The following is a 24,265-nucleotide window of genomic DNA, read 5'->3' on the forward strand; positions in this document are numbered from 1 at the left end:
ATTATTGACATCTGTATAAAAAGTTCTATAACTTTTGTCTAAAACATTTTTCTCTAAAATGTTTACTTGTTTTTTTAAATTTTGCGAACTTTGGACGCCATTTTGAAAACAGAGCCCTAATATTCAGCTGGGGTAAATAGCCTAGTAAATGAAATTTGTAATACGTGTAAATCAAAAGGTTTCGGATTGAAACTTAGTTTAATCATTAGTTAGCAAAAAAATAATAATATTTCCCAAAAAGTATCGATTTAAAACAACAAGATCATTATAATTTAAAAATTACCAAAAATTGAGTTTTTTAGCTGTATTAAAAAGCGCTCTTCAACAGGAGTTGTTTATACTTTCAGAAAACGCTTCATTTGAGACCTGCTAAATTAAAATCCATTAACAATTTGTTTAAATAATTGCAAAAAAACAGCGAATTTGAATTTGCTATAAATAGAAAAAAGAGCATAAATCGTTTCTAAACTGCAGTAAAAGTTGTATTTTGTTACGCTTAAGAAACCCTGAAAATTTGGTAAAAAAGTTTTTGCATTTGTTTATTAGAAATAGCATTTTCTCAATTGCAAAATCACGGTTGTTATATTTTCAAGATATGCAATTGGAAATTGTAATTTCCAAAAAACGGCATATAAACAAATAGTGTAATTTGTTTATAAGGTTTTTCGTTAATAACTTTGAGAAGAATGAATATTTTTTAAAGCCGCTGTGTAATTCGTAATCCTGGTAATTTTTCATGAATTTAAAAAAAATATATTCTAGGGCCATTTTTAGCCGAGATAGCGTTTTTTTTTTTAAATTTATTACTTGTTGATTTATAAAAATTAAGACTTGAAGTTTCGGGAGTACATCAATCAACTCTTAACCTTTATAATAACGGTTAAAGATATCGAAAAAAATGCATTCTAAATTGGTCCACAATTACCGGAGAACTAAATTTTGGCATCTAATTTTGATTGGACTAAAAGTAAAGAAAAATACATACAAACAACGTATAAATTTAAAAAACCTGTTTATTATTTATTCATCGCACTTTATAAATAGGTGTTAAGAGATTGTGGCTGAATATGTATTTGAAAAATAAATATCATTACCAATCCATTTCTTCACATTTTAAAATAATTAAAGGAACTCTAGACCTTCTAACCCCTTCCCACTGTCCAATTTCTTAGCGTTCTCCTTGATGATTCTCTCCACGTTTACCTGATCTAAGGCTTCCTGGATTTTTAATCTTATGGGCTTCTCCAAAGCGTCCATTATCTGGTATCGCAAAAGGTTAGGAATCACATTAACGGCCAATTCTATGACGTAATCCACAGTGCCCAGACCGTCGAATCTGACCTGGATATTGCCTAATTCCACCTGGATATCGTCTAGGTTAGGATGTTGACTAGTGTCTAAGCTTTGACTGGCGTTCGCTTGTACCTAAACCATAAAAATGGTTAGTTAAAATTATAATTAGGGTGCGTTACACCTTACCCTAATGTATTCAACCGTAAACGACGCAGTCCCAGCTCTGGACAGCATCCCAGCAACGAAGGAAATATCCCAGTTGGTGGTGCCCATCAATCTCTGTGTACCGACTTCGACGAGCATATGCGCCGTCTTATTTCTAAGTTCGAATTTGATGTCCTTCGTCCTGTGGAAGGAGGCCACGCCGTACAACCAGGTGTGGGTGAGATAAATGTCGAAAACGCCGGCGCTGCTGTTGTAATCTTGCACTTTGTAAGGATCGAAGCCCTTGTCCCTCACCTTCCGTCTCAGTTCCGCGATCAGCTGATCGAAAGGCGATATAGAGTTGGGGAACCTCTGCGGCAACTTCTTCACCTCTTTGTTAACGTCGTTTCGGATGTTAGTGTTGGCCTCCTTCAGGACGAAGGGCTTTATGCTGTCGAAGACGAAGGTTCCGACAGAGTTCATGACACCTTTGCAGGAAACGGTAATGTAAAATTAACTTGCATTCAAGACAACATTTAAATGTTATGCGGTGTTCTGAATTTAGACTGCGATACTTTAGTAGCACATTCTGTGACAAATTTTATATTAGAGTTGGCTACACTTAGACCAGGAAAACCTGATTTTTTGTGAGAAGGTAGAAAAATTGGTATATAACAACATATCTTTACCCGTACAAAATAATACCATTTTTGTTTATAAGCCATAGAAACTGTGATTTTAGTGAAATTTCACGTTTTGAGCTTATAACTTTTGTCCGGACGATTTTACTGCAAAAAAGTAAAATTCTTTTTTGTTTACCTTTTCAAGACGAACAGAACGAACCCACGTACGAAAAAAAATATTGATCCAGTCAAAAATTATTAATAAAAAACATTAATTTTTTGCAATTTAAATAAACATTAATAAAAAGCTTATTAATAACAATGATGTGTATTGCTTATCTCCAACTATTCATTTTTACTGACGAATAATCTGTGCGAAAGCTGGAAACCGTAAGTTGAATATTTTGCGAGTTATGGCCTAATAAACAAATTAACTAATAATCAATCCCCACATGTTTGAGGGTCACCCGTATTCGCGCTAAATTTTTTATTGGTATATTTCACTATAAGCTATCGGATCCCATTGTTATTTTTCAAAAAAATTCAATTTTGCGACCTAGGGAATTTATTTTGTAAATTTGCTTAGTTGCAAAATGAAATATTTACTATATTTTAATACTTATGCGCGATTTGATTACATACATCGATAGAGCTTTCAAAGACCTTTATTTAAAAAAAAATCGTCAAGATTCGTTAATAAACAAAGGAGCTACGGGCAGTCAAAGTCCTTAGTTCCTTCGCTTTGTAACCAAAAGTAGAAGTGGCAACTATGCTCTTGACCTACGAAACTTACCTGCTATCACTCTTTGATTTAGCTAGTCGACAGAGCAAGTGGCAACAATGCTTTGCACTGACATTACTTAAATATTCGCGGATATTGTTAATGTCAATGTCGAAAATACAACAAATAATCTTTTTAAGCAATGGTTTTCGTATAATATATAGTGTTTATACATGATATATATTTTTTTAAGTTTTTATAACAATTAATAATTGCAATTGTTCATTAAAAATAACTGTTGATATCAACAGGTAATTGCATTATCATTTTCATCAAATTCTTAATATAAATAATCTCATAATAAGTAGCAAAGAAATATGCATATTTTATTAATGCGCTTTTGACGGTTGTATTTATCAAAATTTGTTATTTTAAGCGGCATAAATAGATTCCTTTCGCCGCGTAGTACTAAATTTAAAAAAAATGAGTCATTTATCATAAATAGTTATCGAGAAAAGCGATGTCACAGTTGCGCCCTGTTGATTTTGAAGACGCGCGAACAGTTTTTTTCGGTAGTGAAGATGCGTCTCGATCGCTTCCCCCACTCCGCCGCCGCGCGTGAGCTATTGGATTTTCGATTGCTTGGCCGATTTTAAACAATTATTTAAAGTTACTTAGCACGCCCCCGTAAACTTGATATTTTATTGAAAGACAGTGCTACGTCTTCCGCTCACGGCCATATATTTTTTTTTCGATACTCATCTAAATGTTTAAACAATAGACCGTCAACTTTGACTGCCCGTAGGTCCTTTGTTTATTAACGAATCTTGACGATTTTTTTTTTAAATAAAGAACTTTGAAAGCTCTATCGATGTATGTAATGAAATAACGCATAAGTATTAAAATATAGTAAATATTTCATTTTGCAACTAAGCAAATTTACAAAATAAATTCCCTAGGTGGCAAAATAGAATTTTTTTGAAAAATAACAATGGGATCCGATAGCCTATAGTGAAATATACCAATAAAAAATTTAGCGCGAATACGGGTTTTATTTAAATTGCAAAAAATTAATGTTTTTTATTAATAATTTTTGATTGGATCAATATTTTTTTTCGTACGTGGGTTCGTTTTGTTCGTCTTGAAAAGACAAACAAAAAAGAATTTTACTTTTTTGCGGTAAAATCGTCCGGACAAAAGTTATAAGCTAAAAACGTGAAATTTCACTAAAATCATAGTTTCTATGGCTTATAAACAAAAATGGTATTTTTTGATTTTGTACGGGTAAAGATATGTTGTTATATACCACTTTTTCTACCTTCTCACAAAAAATCAGGCACTTATGAGCATTATGCCAGAAATAGTCATTTTCAGGCTAAATTTCCTGGTCTAACTGCTACAGACCCTTGACTGAATAAAGTGTAGATTTTCGAAATATCTTCGAAACTGTTAGAGATAAACAATTAAGTTTGGAACGGGATAGGTATTACTACATATTAGGTTTTGAATAAAAATTGTTAAAAAATAACGTTTTAAGACGTTGCGTGAAAAAATTTTAAATTTGAAATAACAATATTAGGTATGTAAAACGAGTTACGATATTTATTATAAAAAAAATAAAAAAAAAATTTCAAAAAGAAGGATCACAAATCAAAATAAAGAAAACTATAAAACAATAAGATAATGTTTAATCAACATAACCAATAACTATTCATTAATATTGTGTAGGAACACTAAATTTTTTCAAAAAAATTGACATAACTACGATTATACAAATAAAATCAAGAAATAGTAACTTTTTTTAATACTCGTGTATATTGGGCACAAATAGGAGTTTTTATAAAAATGATCCTTCCTCATAATAATTTACAAATAAAAAAGATTTAATCCCTTAAATCAGAAAGATTAAAGAAACAATTTAAAATTTTAACTTTCAACACCTTGTATTTCCGAAACTATCAACTTTCGGATAAGGCATGTTTGCGCCAATGGTCACCATTTCACGTGTAGTATCTTCAGCTTTCGATTTTCCCATTGATAATGAAACACCCTGTATAACTATCACCCTCGTGCGTCGTATACATCATTTTGCAACTAAGACTAAAAAAAAATCCAGGTTGCAAAATTGAAATTTAAATAAAAAAAAAATTATAGATTTCAATGTATTATTATGAAATCTACCAAGAAAAAAATCAGTACGGTTGTGGAAAGTGCTCGGGATCGTCCAGACTAATAATTAGGTTAATTTGTTTATAAGGCCATAGGCTTATAAACTATTCAACTTACCGATTCCAGATTTCGTGTGAGTAATTAGACAGTGATAAGGAATGCGAGTATGCGATGCTAAAACGTTCTGGTAATAATAACGCAGTTTATAAATGTTTCATTCAAGTCATAAATAAACTTCTTCTGTTTATAACTTTTAATCTAATCAATATTTTCTGACGCTCGAGGGCTAGTTTTGAAGGTCTTTTGAAGACGAAAAAAAGTACTGTAATGTTTTCTCGTGGAAATGAATGGAAAAAAGTTATAAGCGAAAAATGTGAATTTACGTAAAAATTATACAATTAACCAGCATATAAACAATCTTCCCCCCATTTTTATGACTGTGGAAACTAATATGTTATTGTACATAATATTTAGCATCTATAGTGATAAATTCAGCTTGCCGAAACAAAAAGTCGCGAAATGGTCATTTCCCAGCTTATTTTCCTGGCCTATCCAGTTTAATTACAACCTATCGATATGATACGAATCTTCTTTTTTACTGTAAAATTGCTATTTTTGGAGCAATTTTTAACAACTGTTATCTTACTTATGATCAAAATTTGGTAATAAATCTTTAATAAATGAAACATACAATTATTTTTTTCTAGGTTGGTGTTGGTAGTACTGTCCTTGATATCTATGCAGAGTTTCAAGTCGATATATTCAATTGCTGCAGAGCTACTCATGTTTTAGTAAACATACGAAAGCGAGTTTATCGATTTTCACTAGGTCTGATTTTGTTGAGCAAAGAAGTTGCAGTTTTGTTTACGAAATGAATATTCTGCCGCGGAAACTTTGAGCATGTTACAGAATGCCTTTAGTGATGAGGTTGTCGCAAAAAAATGTTTACAAGTGGTACAAAGACTTTAAAGAAAAATTTCTCCCAACCAACCGTCCAAACTGTTAACAAGGAATATTATTAGATGTTATGTGTCGTTTACATGATACTATTCGCCGCAAAAGGCCAGAATTACGGACAGACAACTTTTGGTTTTTGCATCATGATAATGCACCGACTCACACAGCATCGATAATTCGACTCATATCGTTATGCAACCACCGTATTCGCCTGATTTAGCACCGAGTGACTTTTGGTTATTCCCTAAACTGAAACCACCACTCCGTGGATACCGTTTCGACTCGATTCGAAGGAAATTGACGAAAACATCGAAGGCTATACCGGAAAAGGACTTTTCAGACTGTTTCGAGAGTTAGGAAAAACGTTGCATTGTATCGTGGATGGAAATTACTTTGAAGGCGACGAAATTGATTTGGTAGCATAAATAAAATTTTTTAATTTTTAAACACATCCACCTTACTTTTTGGACAGCATAGTATGTCGAATTGTTTTACCTTTTTCCTTACTTCAGTCGTAGAATGTGCTACACTAAAGATCGCAGGTTAATTCTGGACACCACGCATAACCAAAAAAAAAAAAAAAAACAATTTTCACCTTGAAACATGTTGGCAAAGAAACCCAACCCCTTGAAATCCATGGAAATATCCTTGAACTTGATGTCCATATCCATCTCTTGTGCCTCCAACTGCCCTTTCCTCTCGACCTCGAGACTTGCGATAGCGACAACGTACACCTTCGTCAACACTACAGTGAACGGACCCTTGGACTTCGAGAAGAAAGCACTTAAGGTGTAATTCCCAATGACGTCGAGCTTCTCGATGGTCAGAGCCGCTTCTACTTTCATAGCCGACAGGTCTGCGTTTATGTGGTCGATGCGAAAATTCTTCAAGCCGTAGAGTTTCACGTTAAAAAAAGTCATTTTGCCCACCGAGAACGAGTGTTTCATATTGGGTATGTCCATGGGGTCGGGTATGGGCGCTCCTGGTAGACCCACCGGGTCCGGTTGCTTGAAATGGTCCAGCATAGACAGGACGGTTTCGCTGAACTTCTTTTCGGTTTGGTGGGTGACGTTGTGCAACCCCGAAGGGTCGGAGGCCGAGGGGTGAGCTGCTTGCGGTGGGGCATCTTTCGAGAAACACAGGAATTACATTCAAAGTCCTGTTCTTATTAGAGAATTCAAATACAGGGTGGTACGTAAAGCATACTACGATAACAAGCAAGTGGCATTACAGAAAAAAATAAAGCGGTGTAATTTTCAAATAAACAGTCTGGAGTAACAGCCTTTTGTCAGTAAATAAAACAAGTTGTAAATTTTTAGTAAGAGTTATTATTTTCCCATATTTCAAAATTGTATTTTTTTTTCAATTTGGTTAAGATAAGATTAAAATATGTGACATATTTCGTAAATTTTTTTGTTTTCGATCATTTTATGCCAAAAAATATTAATAAATGCAAATAGCTACACAAAATTTTGGGGTTTGGGGTTTTTTGGGTAGAGGAATTGAAATTTGTTCATATTTTGGTTATAGTTCATAGAGGGCGCCAGCTGCCACAGATTGAATGTGTTGAAAACGACATAACTCTTTTGTACTTTAAGGTATCGCATCTTTGGTATCAATTATTTTCCAACCTTTTTTACACAAAAAAGGTAAACTTTATGAAAGTAGCTGTCTCGCACCGTTTCCGAGATATATGGCTTTGCAACTTCCAATGCGAGTAGTTGAAATAATTAAAATAATTTAGAAATGTCGAAAACAAGGCCTTATTTAGAATTAAAAATTGTAATAAACAGTAAAATAGTAAACATTAGTAAAAAATATGCCTTTTTGACAATAATTCCTCAAAATGTCCACTTCCAACTTCAATACATTTATCAGCACGCTTATTAAAAGATTGTCTTATTTTAAAGTATAAATCCTTAACGCGAAATGACTTTGCAGCATTTAAAACCTGCTGCTAAAGTTCTTCTCAGGTGTTTATAGTTTCTCCGTAGACAACTGGTTTCATGCAACTCCAAAGACGAAAATCTCGGCATTCTATCTCACATTTATGTATACTAAGTCTACAATTTAAATTGTGAGCTAAGATGTAATTTTAATTAGGTACGAATAATACTTAATAAAAATTAGCATACAAATGACAGCAATAAGACAAGTGGAAGACGTCAATTATTTGATTTTAGTCCAAATCCCACTTAAGAAACTTTACCGCTAAATTAATAAAACCTGTAGGCACTTAATTGTAATTTAATGCAACAGCATTGGAAGTTTCAAATCCAAATATCTCGAAAGCGGTGCGAGATAACTACTTTCATAAAGTATACCTTTTTTGTGTAAAAAAAGGTGGAAAATAAGGATTTGATACCAAAGATTAGATACCTTAAAAAAGTTTGTTTTTAATACATTCAATCTACTACAGCTAGCGCCCTCTATGAACTTTAACCAAAATATGAACAGATTTCAATTCCTCTACCCAAAGAACTCCAAACCTCAAAATTTTGTGAAGATATTTGTATTTGTTAAGGAATAAATGCAAAAAAACTAAAATAATATTTTACATTTAACACCCTGTATCTCTTTAACTATCAACTTTTGGACTAAGGTAAGTTCGGCTAAATCGCAATACTTTTACTTGGGGAAATCTACCCATGAATTTTGGCCTATTACCTCGGGATCACCCTGTGTAGTAAATTTTGTTTGTCATGCTGAAGGAAGTATTTTTTAACCTAGGTTTAGTACAAAAAAATATTATAAAAACCTGTCACTTATTTGAGACAATTTGTCACTCAATATTTGCACAATGTAGCTCATAAACGCTTAATTTTCGAGATACAGGGTGTAGAAGTTGAAAAAAAATAACCGCATTTTCAGGGATATCTCGGAGATACGTTAAGGGATTTTTTTCTAATTTGATATTAGGAGTTTTAACGGAGACCTACATTTGCTGCGATTTCACGTCAATACAAAAAAATAGTGGTGTCCAATTTTTTTTTTTTGGAAAACCTTTTCTAAAAAATAAATAATACACCGCTGCGTAAAGCGGAAATAAGTAACATTTTTCAAATTTTCAATGATTTTTCAGCATAAAAGGTGACTTGTTGAATATCACGTCTTCAGTCAAATGGGGGGGGGCGTTTCGAAAATAATCTTAAACTAATTAATGTTTTTCTTATATTTAGTTGTTCTTGGTATATTTTATGAATTAATTATTTATGTTACACAAAAAATGTTGTTTATATTTTTATTTTAGTTTTCTTAATTGTTTAATTCTTCCCATTAATTTTCGTCACAGTATCAAACGGTAAAACTTGCCCCATTATTTAACGGACCCTGTATATATGTATAATTGTTGGTATCTCGAAATTCATACCCCCCGCTCAAAATTTACAAGAAATTTTATTTACAGACAAAAGACTGTTATTATCAAAAATTGAATAAACATTTTAAAAGGTCTAATATAATTGAATTGTAATTTTTTTTTAAATTAAACAATCAAAAATAATTAAAAAGTACTTAAGTATATTCAAATCAATTCCATTGACATTATTACATTCTATTGTGGTAAATACTAACCTAAAACTTAGTTATTCTTATCAAAAAAAATATGCTAGCCTTTAAAAAATTACTTACCCTCGCACTTTGTAAGGCAAACCAAGATAAGCACAAAACACAAACGCAATACCAGCACCATTTTTCTATTAATTTAACTTTAATCTACGGGTACCCAACTCTTCGCTGCATTCATCTCGTGTAGTTATACGTATTTGAGCACATAGCACATGTCAAAGGTCAAAGGCTTGACTGACAATCGTTATCTTAATTCTGAATATTGGGCACGATTAGCTATTTGTCTCGTAAAATTGTGGTCAGATAATTATTTATTAAACTGGTCAAAATATTATCTGTACAAACATTGCGTACCTACTAAACTACGTCAGACACTGTAGAAATTCAGTAGATGGAAAGAAAATAAGGTCAGATCATACCTAATATTTAGCAGTCTACATTCCGAAAAATTGTTAATTTGAATGTAAGTATACGTATTTAACAATAAAAGAGGAAAAAAATTTTCGTTCATATCAGAATAAAAATGCGAAAACAATTTTGTAGGTACCTACCACAAGTAAGTTAAGGTGTTACATGGGGAGATACCTACGTATAGCAAAAAGCTTAGCTTTCAGTATTTTAACTTTTTTAACTTAGTTTTGCAAATTTAAAACAGGAAAACGCCGAAACATGTTTACTATTTTTTCATAAACGTTCATAATTAATTTTATTTTTTAAATAGAAAAGTCATATAAACATGTACATCTCAAAATCCTTTGTTTTTCAAGTTTCAGATCTGTGTAGCAAAATGACGACAGTACAAGTGTGTTTCTCAAAAAAATAACTATCGCCTGTTTAAATTAGGCAGATATTAATTGGGACACCCTGTATATACTGACATCAGTGATCATTTTTTTGGTTCGCCATGTATAGTTGCGGACAAGGCGAAAGTATTTTTATAAATTTTTTGTAGTCAATGTATAATTTCATAGAAAACTGAAGTAGTACTTACTTTTTAGTCGTAAATCGCTAGAACACATCACCTTCATGGCCTTTTATTGCAACTTACTTATTTTGAACATTTTATTCTTAAATCTATAAATGAAATCGAAACATTAGCGCAAACTGCAATACCTCCAAATTGAAAACCCTGATAACTTATTCCATAGTTGGCGTTCGGTACTGACATCTGACATTTGGTCATTTGGATGTGTTTTGTCCTTGTTCAATTGCAACGAATGAATGGATGAATAGAAAGAGACAACGCTACTTATTAATAAGAATTGTTTTAGTCTCAGATTTTTTCGTATTTCGGTCAAAAACAATATTTTTTATGTTATTGTAGTTTTATTGGAAAAAATTTTTTTTTAATTCTGTAGTGGTCAGGCTAAGCCGTAATTAGCAACTCACATAATCTTAAATTACTTTAATAATACTTTGATAAAAATAATACATAGGTATATGTATAAGTATAAACTGAATACTAGCAAGACTCAGAGTCGAATGCCCTCCCTATAGTCCACATCGGTATCCCGTACCCTAACATAAATAAACACAGGGCTAGACATAATATTTCACTACCTCAAGAGGCCCTATATTATGAATATTCAACCAGTGTCTCATCTCAACTGCCGCTTGCTTATCTTCCTTTTTGCATTTGCGTAACATCAAGCTGACTCAGTGCTTTTTCTCTGGTGAGCAGTGGCGTGTCGTTACAATTCTCTGATAATTCACAAGCAATACCCACAATTTACACGTTTTTTTTTTTGTTTCAGAAAAACAACTGTTATTATTTGACTTTATTGCTTTTAACAAATTTGTCCATCAGATATCAGATGAAGTTCAATAAAAAAAACAGCCAGTTCAGTTATTGCCATACTTTTAATAAAGTATAGAATTACAAAGAGAAAATATCAAAATAATATAGGTACCTACGATTTTAAAGTATCTAGCAATTAATTGATAATAGATAATTAGATATAATTGTGAATAAGTTAGTTGTAAATCTGACTTAAAATATTAAGATAAATGCCATAGGTAAATAAAAGATCTAATATTCAACAATAGCAATTCTATACAGCTTACAGCACAATTCTATTTTATTGTCTGAAGATATCATATCTTTTATCTTAATCACAGTCTCCAGCAGAGCCTCCAATATAATAATTCAAAGAACAATAATTATTATAACTTGATACAATCGTGATTTTTAAAACGTAATCCGTTGTCGAAGAGTATCACAGCACACGACCAAAACCAAATACCAAGTCAGCCTGAGCAAGTGTGAAGGGGAAGGGGGCGTTATAGTTCGCTGTGTTCTGCGTTTATTTTTGTTTTGTACTTCGTAGTAAATAAGTAAAATGGTTATAAAACACCACGTAGAAGGCTATGATAATTTTCGCAAGTTCATTGACAAATTTGACAGCAAAGGCCAAGTAGTTCATGTGTATTTTTGCGGTTCTAAATTAGAAAACGGCGAGAGTTGGTGCGATGATTGCGAACGAGGTGAGATATAGGTTATGTTGTTTATTTTGTTATTTTTGAGAACATGACATCAAGTATATCAGATGGAGTATAGAAAAAACGAATTTTCTGCTCAACTGACAAAACTAAAAATAATTTAAATTTTCTACAAACTGTCATTCATTGGCAACATGGTATTTAAAAAATATTAAAATATAATTTTGGTAAATGTCACTTTCTTTTTAAAATTATTTTATTTTAAAAAATTAGATGTACAATTCTAATTATCATACTTATCTTTGAATTACTTTCCAGCAAAGCCCGTCATACAACAGGAATTAGAAAAAGCTGATCCCAATTCACATTTTGTTTATGTAGAAGTCGGCGATCGTCCAACGTATGTAGCTTTCATACAAAATTTATTCTTCAATAAGTTTACTTACCAAGAGTTAATTCCAATTTAAAAAAGGCAAATGTTTCATCGAACAAACTATAGTATCTTTGCAAACGGAAGCTCATTTTGTATGACAAAGCACAATCGTATATGTTTTAGATGGAAAGATCCAAACTGCCCGTTTAGAAAAGACCCAAAAACAAAGCTGATGGTTCTTCCGACCATAGTTAGATGGAAGTGCCCCCAAAGATTAGAAGGTGAACAGTGCGAGAAGCCCGAGTTAGTTAATATGTTGTTCTCCGAAGAGGATTAATTTACATTCCGTTTTACCAAATATTCTGTTGAAGTACTTTTCAGTAAATACCTGTTGCATATATATATGCATTTACCTATAAATTTATGTTTATTATTCTTGTTTTACTGGGTTTTGTGGGGAAAAAACAATTTATTTAATCGCAGACGTTTTATTCATTTATTTCGACATCATCCCCAGGACCCTACGATAAAATTTTATTATAAAATAGGTATAGTATATTCTGATTTCTAATTTTTTTAACTAAATTTGATGAATTTGTACTGGGATAACTAAACAACATATTGTTTTATAATAAAATATTCTTGTAAGTTCCTGGGGATCTCAAAAAAAATTGACGAAACGTCAAGAATTACGTACATAGGTAGATCTTTTCACCGCAAGTAGATCTAAAATCCAGAAAAACAACAAGAAAACTAAAAATATTTAAATCACCGAGAAATGAGTTTAAAAAAATGAAATAAAATATACAATGAATCTGATCACCAATTTAAACAATGCGATATGAACACAACGATATAAAAATCACATCCACACTTTTTCTGTACAAATATAAAAAATTACAGACTAGAAGCTTATACGATGAACTCCTCGAGCAAATTACTATCCTAAAGCTGCTAGGGTGAACCACCCCCGGGCTACAAACTGGTATCGCTGCTTTTTTGACTAGCAGCTTCGTTCTTTTCGTTAATTTGATTAGAATTCTGAAGGTCCTCGTCGGTTGGTAATATGTTCAGCTTATTCAAAGGCAGCGTGACGTAAACGCAGTAGTGAACCTTTTTACTCCTCATCAAGCTATAGGAGTTGTCGAAGATTACGGTATCTGAAATAAGGAGTTTTGGTATCTTTGGGCGTCGCTTGAGAAACATTCGCTCAACTTATAAACAAAATACACAGGGTGCCTCGATATTCCGGATTCTGGAGGTTAAATGGGTGAGAAATTAGATGTACCTCTGTCCAAACTTGCTTCGTTTAAAAGTTGCCATAATTTTTAATTGTTTTTTCCGAATGACCAAAGCATGGTCTAAATTTAAATTAAATTTGGTGTAATAAGTCTTTTTTTACTTTATTTTAAAGATATTCTTGTTGTTCTAACATCATTTTTGGCAAAGACCAACATGCAGGAATAGCCACGATAGGAAAATATTACAATTACAAACTAGCAAATAGAATTAAATATTTATAGAATAAAATTACATACAGGATGTTTATTAAGTTCTTGTACAAACTTTAAAGGGTGAATCTGTGACTAGTTAGTTTTAAGATAAAAAGTTCATATGAACATGAGTCGCAACGGCTTGATTATTGAGATATAGAGTGTTTAATGTTAGAGGGCGCCACATACAGTGTTGTAACTAGATTTCAATATTTTTACATTTTTCTGTGTTGAAACCAATAATTTCCAATTTACACAAGAAATGCTAACTTTGGGTATAGGGAACCATAGTAACATTTTAAAGTAATTTTAATTCTGCGTCCACTAATGTAACAATATACAGGGTGTACCATTTGAAATTTTTGAGTAAATTCAACTTCAACGTCGCAATATTGGACACGTTTTTAAACATTCTGTACGAATTTTTGCAAATTTGACATAAACTAGTTGAATTCCATTGCTTTTAAATTATTCATGCCAAATTTCATTAAAACAATAAAGCAAAATGTCGGAGTTATTCTATTTTTAAAAATAACTTACATCTCTCAATTTTTTTCGAATATTAATAATAACTTGAAAACTGGCACATTTTTGCCCATAGTACCTTATATGAAAATAGTATAGAACTATAGAATTTGCCGTAGAATTAAAAAATGCATAAATATACCTACATTTCATTTGAAATAACAGGTATAACCGGAAGTGCGAGGAAGTTGACACATTGAATTGATCTTTTTGTTAAACCCCTGTATACAAATTTTCAGATTTCAATTCTGACTACTTTTTGAGATAATCCTTTTCGTGACACACTTTGTATATGTAGTATATTTTTATTAGCTCTTGCATTTTTAAATTTTTCAAAAAATTCTATCAATGTAGTCAATGTTATTCGATACCAAAATATATTCTTGCATATCTAGATTTTTTGGTACCTATCTAAAAACACTGTTTGATTTCATTTCATAGGAATTTAAAAAAATTGCCTTTGAATTAGCTTCTTACCTTTAAAACAAAAATGCGAATGCTAATAATAAAATACATATTGTTAAAAAAGTGGTAAGTACTATCACAACAAGCTCTCATAACAAAAATAAGTTTATTTTTTAGTTGCTTATATTTTTTGTATTCCTAATAGTTTTCATTTAATTTATTCATTTTATTAATCTCCACATGCATTTTTGTAAATAATCATCAAATATTTGATTTATTAATAAAGAAAATGAGGATATGCATTGTACATTAAAAATAATTAAATGTGTAATCGAATGTTCATTACAAAAATTATCGGAAACGTGCACCATTTGCAATAACACAATTCAATAAAAAAAGTTGTGGTTATTTAGGGCATTTTCCATTCTGTAAGTTATAACTTTATCAAATTTGAAAAACGGCAATTATTGTTGAGGAACACGAAATTAGAGAGAAATGTATTTATAAATTGAGGAAAATCTGAAATGAGTTATTTTTTTTACTAAATTATGTATTACTGAAAATGATGATAATTTCCAATAGTTTGCTAGGAAGATATTTGATAACAAGTTTCTGAAGTGAATATAAATAAAATTTCTGACGACAGTTAAATTAGATTAATAAAATAATTAATTACGTACAAGAAAAACAGAAGTAAAAAAGATTTACAACAGAGAAAATAACTTAAAAAATATATGATTTATGAATCACTTTTGTTATTTTTAAATGAATATAACTAACTTATTTCACAAGTATGATGGCATTTAATAAAAAAAATAAGTAATTCAAAAGCCAGCGAAATGAAACAAAATCTTATTTTCCCATAAATAAACGACGAGAAGAACCAAACTGATGCTACGCCACAATTTCTATATACATATAATACACCAATAACAAATTTTAGAGTATGACTTATTTTAAAGTCTTTGGCGCAACTACATCATAAATAACTCTTGCTATAGTGAATCAATGATTTTAGCAAATTTCATTAAAATCGGGCGAAACGTCGTAGCTATTTGTAATAAAACTATATAACTGTTTGCCACTTTGACTACCTCTAGTGGCTAAACGAAGCAACTTTGGATAGAAATACAGGAATCAATTGTTTTTTATATATCATTGAAATTGCAAGAAAATTTCCTAGATAGAACATTGACCTTTACCATTTTTTCCTAAATAGAAAAAAGGGGGTTATAATGTTAACTACTAAGGAATTTTTGCTTAAAATCTGGCATCTGATATCACTGTTAGCTCCATGTACACGGAAAATTGGAACACCCAGTACCTTTCACCTATACTCCCTGCCCTACATAAGAACTTACACGTGGCCGGTGCCTGGCACGCCACGACGCCGCTTTCGTCGATCTGGTGCGCCGCCACCCTCCTATGGCGCACCACGGGGCTCTCCTCCCCTTGTTCGTCCTTCAGAGTGACGCCGAAGCGGATGTCGTGACCCTCTGTACGAAAATCCCATCTAAAAACGTCCCAGTAAATTTTAAAAAATTACCTACTGCGAATATTGTATTGTGAGGGGCTGCTTTTCTGTTCTTTTTTTTAGTATCATCGTGTGTTACTTTTGTTGGGACAATCAGGAGGGGTATTGCCTTCAACAGGTAAGTGAAATGTTTTACATAATTGAAACAAAAAAATTGAGTAATAAAGTACGCTGTCCCCGATTGAAGCAATTTTCTTTAACTGCGAATGTTTTGGTTTTTGCTTGATTTATTTAGGGCAGGTACTATTTTTTATTCTATGAAGTCTAAGAATATCCAACTTATACCATTTGTTTTATTTTTTTTTTTATTATCGCGTAAAATCTATATTTTAAACGCCTCTACTGGCGACTACCCGCAAGATAACACGATAAGACTTGAATAATTCTTGAAACTACATCTCGTGATATTTTTTTTTGTTTTTTTTCCATCGCTACTAAACTGCTGTTTTGAAAACGAATATTAACTTCAACACCTTTACCTTGGAAACTTAGCTTTTCCGACTCGTGGATCTAGAAATGTTTTATCACTAGGCAATGCTTGGATTATGAAATTGGAAACACTCTGTACATCAAAATAGTAATAAGAAATGTGCACTTGCCTGAGAAAACATCCTTCTTCGGCAACAATAAAATCCAAAGTTAATGTTCGACCTTTTTTTATCACAGCCACAGTGTATTCCTTCTTAGGTCCATTTTCGGGAACTTCCAACTTTTTCGTGTAATAGGATTTCGGCACTTTTCCACCCAATTTAACCTAAAATGTAACACATGTTAAAATATAACTTTGAAATTGTAGCGGTACTCCGGAAGAAATTAATTATGCACAATCGAAAGTGATACCTTTGTAGAATATCTCGGATTGCCATCGGGATCAACCAGCGCCCCACCGTAGTGTTTCGGCAAATTCTCCGGCGTAATATTTGATAAAACCGCAGGTTTCCATTTTTTCGGGTCGCTTTTGAATATTTGAATCTTCCCCAACGTGTATTCGTTCAGAAATTTCTTGACAACGTTGAAAGCTATGGCGAATACTCTTGGGGCTGCAACAAATTACAACTCAGTCATCAACGGCCGTATAGATTAATTAAAATTACCGTTTATGATGTAACAAGCTTTTAGGATCTCTGGGTAATTTGCTTCGTACATCTGTATCAAGGATATCACAAGTTCCGCAGCTAAAATAAATACGATGTGATTTTTTAAATTGAATTTATAACAAATGAGAATGAGTGCAAAACTACCTGGCCTCCAAGCATATTGACGCAAATTAAATCCGTCCATGTCGAAAATAACCACAACCTGGTTTTCTCCACTTTCGGCAGCCAATGACATATTTTCCTCTAATACCTTTATGGTCATCCTGATCAGGTCCTGTCTTGTCGCAGAATGTATGAGACCGACAACGTCGAAGCCAGAAAATGGAACTACAATTACTAAAAAAAACCAACATGAGTATCTTGAAACAACAAATAATAATAAATCATATATTTCGCAATTATTTACCAGGTGCGCCGTCTCTGTCGAGCCCAGATGTACCACTGGGATGATATAAAAGCAGCACTTCTGGTGGTGTCCATTCCTTCAGTCCAGTGTCCACCTCCCACTGATGCCTCCATTTCATGGACTAAATAATAAATTGTTCAATGAACAACCGAAAATAATTGTAATGCAGGGCATTCAAAAAATATTTAAATTTAAATAGGGACCATGTCATGATAGCATACGATGTTTTTTTGTGACTAAAATGAAATTTCAATCAATACTGACTATAGTCACTGGTCAAATAAAATAATTATAATTCGAATAAAGAAAACTTTAAACAATTAACTATTTATTAACACTTACATTAAAATAACTGTTACTTTGTACCTTCTCTAATCTCCAAAACGTTTCAAATTAGTTCTTAAACATTTTTTTTCTAATATGTAATGATCACAATAAAAGACATGTTTCCGCAATGAAAATTAATGTAGAAGTAATTATTACAAAAAAAAAAAAAAAAAAAAACAAGATAAAAAGTCTGTGACACGCTATTTACGACTGCAAACATTCACCTATTTTATGTAAATATTTATGACGGTGAAACTTCCAGAGATTCTTCATAAGTTTTAACAATTTTGATTGAAAATGCTTATTTATTACTTACATAATACATTTTAACAAATCATCTCCCAAGTTTGTATAAACAATTTATTTGTACTTAGAAAATCATTTTTACGTACCTGTCTCAACATTTTTTCTGCGGCTTCCGGATCCCAACTTCTGGCTGCAAAAAAGTTGCGATAATTTTATATAGAGTGTAAGACAACAACCTGTCAAAAATTAGCGTTATCTCGTCCAAATTTAAGTATATTTTTTAATATAAGCCGAGGGGCGATCCGCTAAGGAAAAAACGTACGAAGATTACAAAATTTCTGAAATCTCTTGTAATGTATCTGCAGATTTCAATATCGATTAAAAAAAAATTACAAATTTCAAATAAATAATCAAGATTACAATATCTTTCAACCGATTACAAAACATTTCAGGAGATTTCAGAGTTATTTTAGTAGATTTCAATGATTATTTAAGATTTCAATAGGATTATTCGAAATTAAAAGAAGATTTCAAAATTTCTTAATAATATTTCAAGGAATACGGGAAGATTACAATAAGTTTTGAATGTCCATTTGAACAAAAATAATTGAATTAACTTCAACTGTCATTCATTTCATTCATTAACAGTAGTGCTTTGATTAAGAATTTCCAGTATCATTTTTACGCAAAAATTGTAACATTTTTGTTCGAATGAACGTTAAAAACTGTTTGTCATGACAAAAATAATAACGCCATTTTGAAAGTACGTAAGTATATATTTTTATTGAAAGATAAAAATATAATAATCCAATAAACTAATAAAAATAAAAAAATAGAAGTAACATAAAATAAACATTTTCCCAAAAAATAAATAATAAGACATATTTTAAGCTTTTATTAACACTTGTATTTAATACTTTACCTGTATACAGTGTATTTAAAAAAGACGCGGCAATATTTAAGGGGGTGATTGCCCAGATCATTTTATAAAAAAAAAGTTCCTTTAAACATACGTCCGCAAACGCTTCGTTACCGATCTACAGAATGTTGAAATTTCATTAAAAAAACGGTAAAAATTAAATTTCTCCAAAACCTCTTGATATTATAATGAAATTTTAGGCATGTCAATAGCTATGGCAGACGCATACTTTGCAATACAAAACGATTTTTTAGTCTTACCAGTGACTAGCTATTTTTAATGAAAAAAATAGGACCCCGCTGGTTTTTCTAAAAATATAATATTTTAATTCCTTGTTCAATTATGAAGAAGAAAGCTTTCCTCAGATTATACGCACCGTACGTCACACCATTATTGAGTAAAGAAATAAAAAATATTTTATTGCGCACCTAAACCCAATGTTGTTTTAATTGAGAAATTTAAATTATTGAACAAAGAAATTCAAATTATCAAATTTGATTGATTTTTAAAATGTGGTACATACCTACTGTTGTTTGTAGTAGGTAATAATAAGGGGCTGCGTTTTAGAGAAATTTAATTTTTACTGTTTTTTAATGAAATTTCACATTCTGTAGATCGGTAACGAAGCGTTTGCGGACCTATGTTTATAAGACTTTTTTTATATACTGACCTGAGCAATCACTCCCTTAAATATTGCCGCGTCCTTTTTAAACACACTGTATACAAGTAAAGTATTAAATGCAAGTATTAATAAAAGCTTAATATATTTTTTATTTATTAGTTTTTGGGAAAATACTTACCTACTTTCAAAATAGCATTATCATTTTTGTCATGACAAAATGTTTTTAACGTTCATTCGAACAAAAAACTTAATCAGAATGTTACAATTTTTGCCCAAAAAATGCCTGATACTGGAAATTCTTAATCAAAGTACTACTGTTAATGAATGAAATGAATGACATTTGAAGTTAATTCAATTATTTTTGTTCAAATGGACATTCAAAACTTATTGTAATCTTCCCGTATTCCTTGAAACCTTATTAAGAAATTTTGAAATCTTCTTTTAATTTCTAATAATCCTATTGAAATCTTAAATAATCATTGAAATCTACTAAAATAACTCTGAAATCTCCTGAAATGTTTTGTAATCGGTTGAAAGATATTGTAATCTTGATTATTTATATGAAATTTGTAATATTTTTTGAATTGATATTGAAATCTGCAGATACATTACAAGAGATTTCAGAAATTTTGTAATCTTCGTCTGTTTTTTCCTTGGCAGATTGCCCTTCGGAACACACCAATCGCACCATATAGGTTTCTGTCGACGTTTATGTGGCATTCTTTGGAAAATGAGATAAGGGGGGGGGGCGTTGTATAACGACTACATCGACGAAATTCATTAGCTGATTATATAGATTACAGCGAGGATTACAGATAAGATTACGTAGATTACAGACAGACTACATAGATTACAGATAAGATTACGTAGATTACATAAAGATTCCAGGGCAAACGTACGAAGATTACATCAGCGGATCGCCCCTCGATATAAGCATTGGCATTTGTTAGACAATTTTGGAATTTTGGTTTGGTGTTTAGTATTTAGGCTAGCCAAAATTTTTATGGCGGTGAATAAATCGATAAAACATTCGCATTCGATGCTTAAATATATTTTTTTAATTCATGGAAAGTTCGTTAGCATTATTTTAATGGGTACAAAATACCTTGCAAAAATGCGAGACTTCCAAAAAATAAATATGTATATATTTGACAAAAGTTGTTGTTTAGACTGTGAATATACTCTTCACAGTAATCAAAATTGAAATATTTTCAAGTTAATAAAAGTAACAGTTTACCTCTAAGCCATCGCAGAAGGAATCGATCGTCATGATGGGGTTGCAAAATATCGGAAACGCTTCGTCGAAACTGGAACAGAATGTCTCAAATAAAATTGATGTCGTACTTTAAAAACGTGTTTCATTTAATTATTCTTTAAACGTCAAAAAAATTCTATCGGTTTTTTCCTGTACCGTGACAACTTGTGATAGACAAGCAATATTTTCTCTTTTTAAGATGTTTGAAGATTGGCTATTCAACGGTACATGATTTAGGAGCTGGAACTACAATCGCTAGTATCTATTAACCTACATTTTGGGGTTACTTAAGAGTTCATTGTGACAAATTCACAACGTAAAAGGAAACCAAACGGACTCTCACTTATATCAATGTAAATGTAAAAATAGCCTTCCTGTTGAATACGTTTTGGCACAGGGAGTAAACTTTGTAGGATTCATTACAATGGATGTAACAGGTTACATTTTGCCTTCATAAATTACTTTTAAAAATTGATTAGTTATGTGTACGTTAGCGTGGCCCAAAAAAACGAATATTTTTTTTGTGTCTCTTGTGAAAATATGTTAGTTTATCGTGTTTTAAGAGCCCCCTCAAAAAATCAGCTCAAAAAAATTTTTTTTAGAGGCCGCTCCGCTCAAGATTTTTAAAAATTTCCAAGATCGTCAAAAATTGATTTTTTTTTAATTTTTTTTCTCTTTATTTTATCATTTTCTAGGTTGAAAAAATTCTCGATTCTGAAAATTTCAAATCGATATTTTAATTTCTAAAGGTCACTCATAATTATTTTAACTTTAAAAGTAGTGTACCTAAAATGTTTTCGAGCGACCTCTAAAAATAAATATCAACGAACTAATCATTTTTTTTTTATTGAATTTGATGAACAAAAGAATAGAAATAAATCACGACACTTAAATTTAAAAATAATAATAATAATAATAATATAAATATTTGATACTCGGTGCGGTAGTAAATTTTGCCTCGAGAATTTTTTAAGTGTCTCGTGATTTATTTCTATTCTTTTGTTCATCAGATTCAATAAAACAAATTATTAGTTCGTTGATATTTATTTGTAGAGGTCACTCGAAGACATTTTAGGTACTTACACTACTTTGAAAGTTAAAATAATTATGAGTGACCTTTAGAAATTAAAATATCGATTTGAAATTTTCAAAATCGAGATTTTTTCAACCTAGAAAATGTTAAAAAAACGAGAAAAAAAATTATTTTCAAAATTCAACTTTTGACAATTTTGGAAATTTTTTAATTTTAATTTTTTTTGAAGGGGCTCTTAAAACATGATAAACTAACATATTTTCACAAGACACGAAACAAAAATATTTGTTTTTTGGGCCACCCTAATGTACGTATTTTATTTTTCAAAAAAAAATAATTATAATTAAGTATATAGATTTAGATACAGAATAAAAAATAAACAAAAAAAACTTCCAAGACAGAAATATTATTTATATAACAATTTCAATGTGGCAACTGGCAACTATGTGTTTTTTCATTAGTACAATTTGATTATACTATTTTTCATGACTATATTTACTTAAGATGCTTGGCAGCTATAAAGAATTCTTTTCTATTCCGGTTATTATATTACACAGGGTGTTTCGCATAAGAACCAACACAGGGGCATGTAGGGAAACCCAAAATATGGTGATTTAACGCAACTTGTCTTTACACTAAGCTGTACCCCTGAGACGTTAATAGGCCTTGAAAGAGGGTTTCAAATTTCGAAAAAAAATCAATATCTCAGTTCTACTTGAACTTAGAAAAACCAAATTTGGTACACGGAGGGAATTAAATCAATATATTCTGGGTTTCCCTACATACCCCTGTTCTTATCGTAGTAGTTTATATGGTCTATGGTTCTTATGCGAAACACCACCGTGTATATTATTTGTTTCTTAGTAACCTGTCAAACTTTTGATTTTATTCAGTTTCTCGTCTTTCTGACAGATTTGACTAAAAAAAACGTTGTCTCCAGGTTTAACATACCAACGCACCAAAGAAAACCTTTTAAGATGAGGACAGATGCCTACGACGAAGAAGACGCGGTTGATGACAGCGCCAAATGCGGCCTACGAGAGGTCATAGTGGAAGAGCACTCAGACAGTGAAGATTCCACGGTACCAGGGTAAGATTATGCTGGTGAAAATACCCAACCAAACGAATTTTCCTAGCAAAGAATGGTATTCAAAAATGGATAATTTCAAATGCTTAATTTTTGGTTATAAGGTTATAAAATCGTTTTTTCAGTTCATCTTCGGAGGATGAAAGAAAGGCAGAAAAACCAAAAATTGATATTCCTCCAGAGTTCTGGCACATTCAGAAATTGATCAAATATATGAAAACTGGCAACCAAACCGCCACGATCGTAGCCCTTTGTTGCCTGAAAGATCATGACTTAACTACAGAACACAACCAAATGGCCATCCAGGTAAAATACAGGTTTATCCCAAAACTGCAGTCAGAGGCAAAATATCAAAAAATTATAGGTTTTATGCCAAGGTCGCTAAAGTACAAACTACTTATGGCTATAAACTGATGAGTGAAGTCATTGGTTGTATACATAGATCGTATACCATATCAGTGGCGGCTCGTGACTTTTTGAGATGGGTGGGCGAAATTTTTTTTCTCTCATGTAACTTAATATCATATAATAATTGCAATCTACGTTAGTCTATTTACTTTTGAAAGTGTAAAAACTTAAGAATTATGAAGATAGTTAATATAAATATACCTGAAAATTATATTAGTTATTCCAAAAGTATACCTAATAGTTCAACAAGAACAAACGAGGATGTCATCACAGTGATTTCTTGCCGGGATAGGGGATAAGGCAAGGATTATGGCATAGAAGGACATATAAAAAATTATATATATTTCTCTAAACAAATAGTAAAATAATCTATCACTTTTATAGCTGAAATTACTAACGATAAATTATACTAAAATTCTAATAAGTAAATAAATAAACATAGACCAAGCAAATTAAATTTTTACTCGAAAAAAGTCCTATCGGCTAGATTATTATAAAATTGTCTAAAGGAACATAATACAAGACATCTCTCGTCTCGTGAGTCAAAAACTTTTATTAGCTAACTTTTCTATTTAAACAAGTAAGTGAGGAAAAGAGTTTTTTCACTTTGCAGGGAAAACCA

The 24,265-nt window shown here is 31.5% G+C and overlaps 4 protein-coding genes across 4 annotated transcripts in view; 2 read left to right on the top strand and 2 right to left on the bottom strand.

Moving 5' to 3' along the window:
* Nucleotides 1-995: 995 nt before the first annotated feature.
* Nucleotides 996-9,680, bottom strand: LOC108908942. Its single transcript, XM_018713134.2, has 4 exons — nucleotides 9,538-9,680; nucleotides 6,503-7,033; nucleotides 1,480-1,925; nucleotides 996-1,425 (listed from the first exon to the last, which is right to left on the bottom strand). Exons 1-4 carry the CDS (start codon nucleotides 9,596-9,598, stop codon nucleotides 1,123-1,125), a joined length of 1,341 nt encoding a protein of 446 aa, XP_018568650.1. The 5' UTR covers nucleotides 9,599-9,680; the 3' UTR covers nucleotides 996-1,122.
* Nucleotides 9,681-11,582: 1,902 nt separating this feature from the next.
* Nucleotides 11,583-12,719, top strand: LOC108908954 (thioredoxin domain-containing protein 17). The gene is made up of 3 exons (XM_018713150.2): nucleotides 11,583-11,958; nucleotides 12,232-12,313; nucleotides 12,470-12,719. Exons 1-3 carry the CDS (start codon nucleotides 11,814-11,816, stop codon nucleotides 12,621-12,623), a joined length of 381 nt encoding a protein of 126 aa, XP_018568666.1. The 5' UTR covers nucleotides 11,583-11,813; the 3' UTR covers nucleotides 12,624-12,719.
* A 44-nt stretch (nucleotides 12,720-12,763) lies between these two features.
* LOC108908952 (SEC14-like protein 2) overlaps nucleotides 12,764-24,265 on the bottom strand; it is a 28,928-nt gene continuing 17,426 nt past the window's right edge. Inside the window, exons 2-10 of the mRNA XM_018713145.2 lie at nucleotides 21,098-21,167; nucleotides 18,466-18,509; nucleotides 17,747-17,867; nucleotides 17,485-17,676; nucleotides 17,338-17,418; nucleotides 17,084-17,283; nucleotides 16,843-16,997; nucleotides 16,071-16,222; nucleotides 12,764-13,446 (exon numbers count right to left, since the gene is read on the bottom strand). Of these exons, the coding sequence (XP_018568661.1) occupies nucleotides 13,262-13,446; nucleotides 16,071-16,222; nucleotides 16,843-16,997; nucleotides 17,084-17,283; nucleotides 17,338-17,418; nucleotides 17,485-17,676; nucleotides 17,747-17,867; nucleotides 18,466-18,477 (1,098 nt within the window). The 5' untranslated portion in view covers nucleotides 18,478-18,509; nucleotides 21,098-21,167 and the 3' untranslated portion in view covers nucleotides 12,764-13,261. The remainder of the gene's footprint in view (nucleotides 13,447-16,070; nucleotides 16,223-16,842; nucleotides 16,998-17,083; nucleotides 17,284-17,337; nucleotides 17,419-17,484; nucleotides 17,677-17,746; nucleotides 17,868-18,465; nucleotides 18,510-21,097; nucleotides 21,168-24,265) is intronic.
* LOC108908932 (armadillo repeat-containing protein gudu) overlaps nucleotides 23,126-24,265 on the top strand; it is a 12,477-nt gene continuing 11,337 nt past the window's right edge. The window contains exons 1-2 of the mRNA XM_018713122.2: nucleotides 23,126-23,238; nucleotides 23,361-23,541. Of these exons, the coding sequence (XP_018568638.2) occupies nucleotides 23,126-23,238; nucleotides 23,361-23,541 (294 nt within the window). The remainder of the gene's footprint in view (nucleotides 23,239-23,360; nucleotides 23,542-24,265) is intronic.

The sequence above is a fragment of the Anoplophora glabripennis genome, unplaced genomic scaffold (genome assembly GCF_000390285.2).
Source record: "Anoplophora glabripennis isolate ALB-LARVAE unplaced genomic scaffold, Agla_2.0 scaffold373, whole genome shotgun sequence".
NCBI classification, from domain to species: Eukaryota; Metazoa; Arthropoda; class Insecta; order Coleoptera; family Cerambycidae; genus Anoplophora; species Anoplophora glabripennis.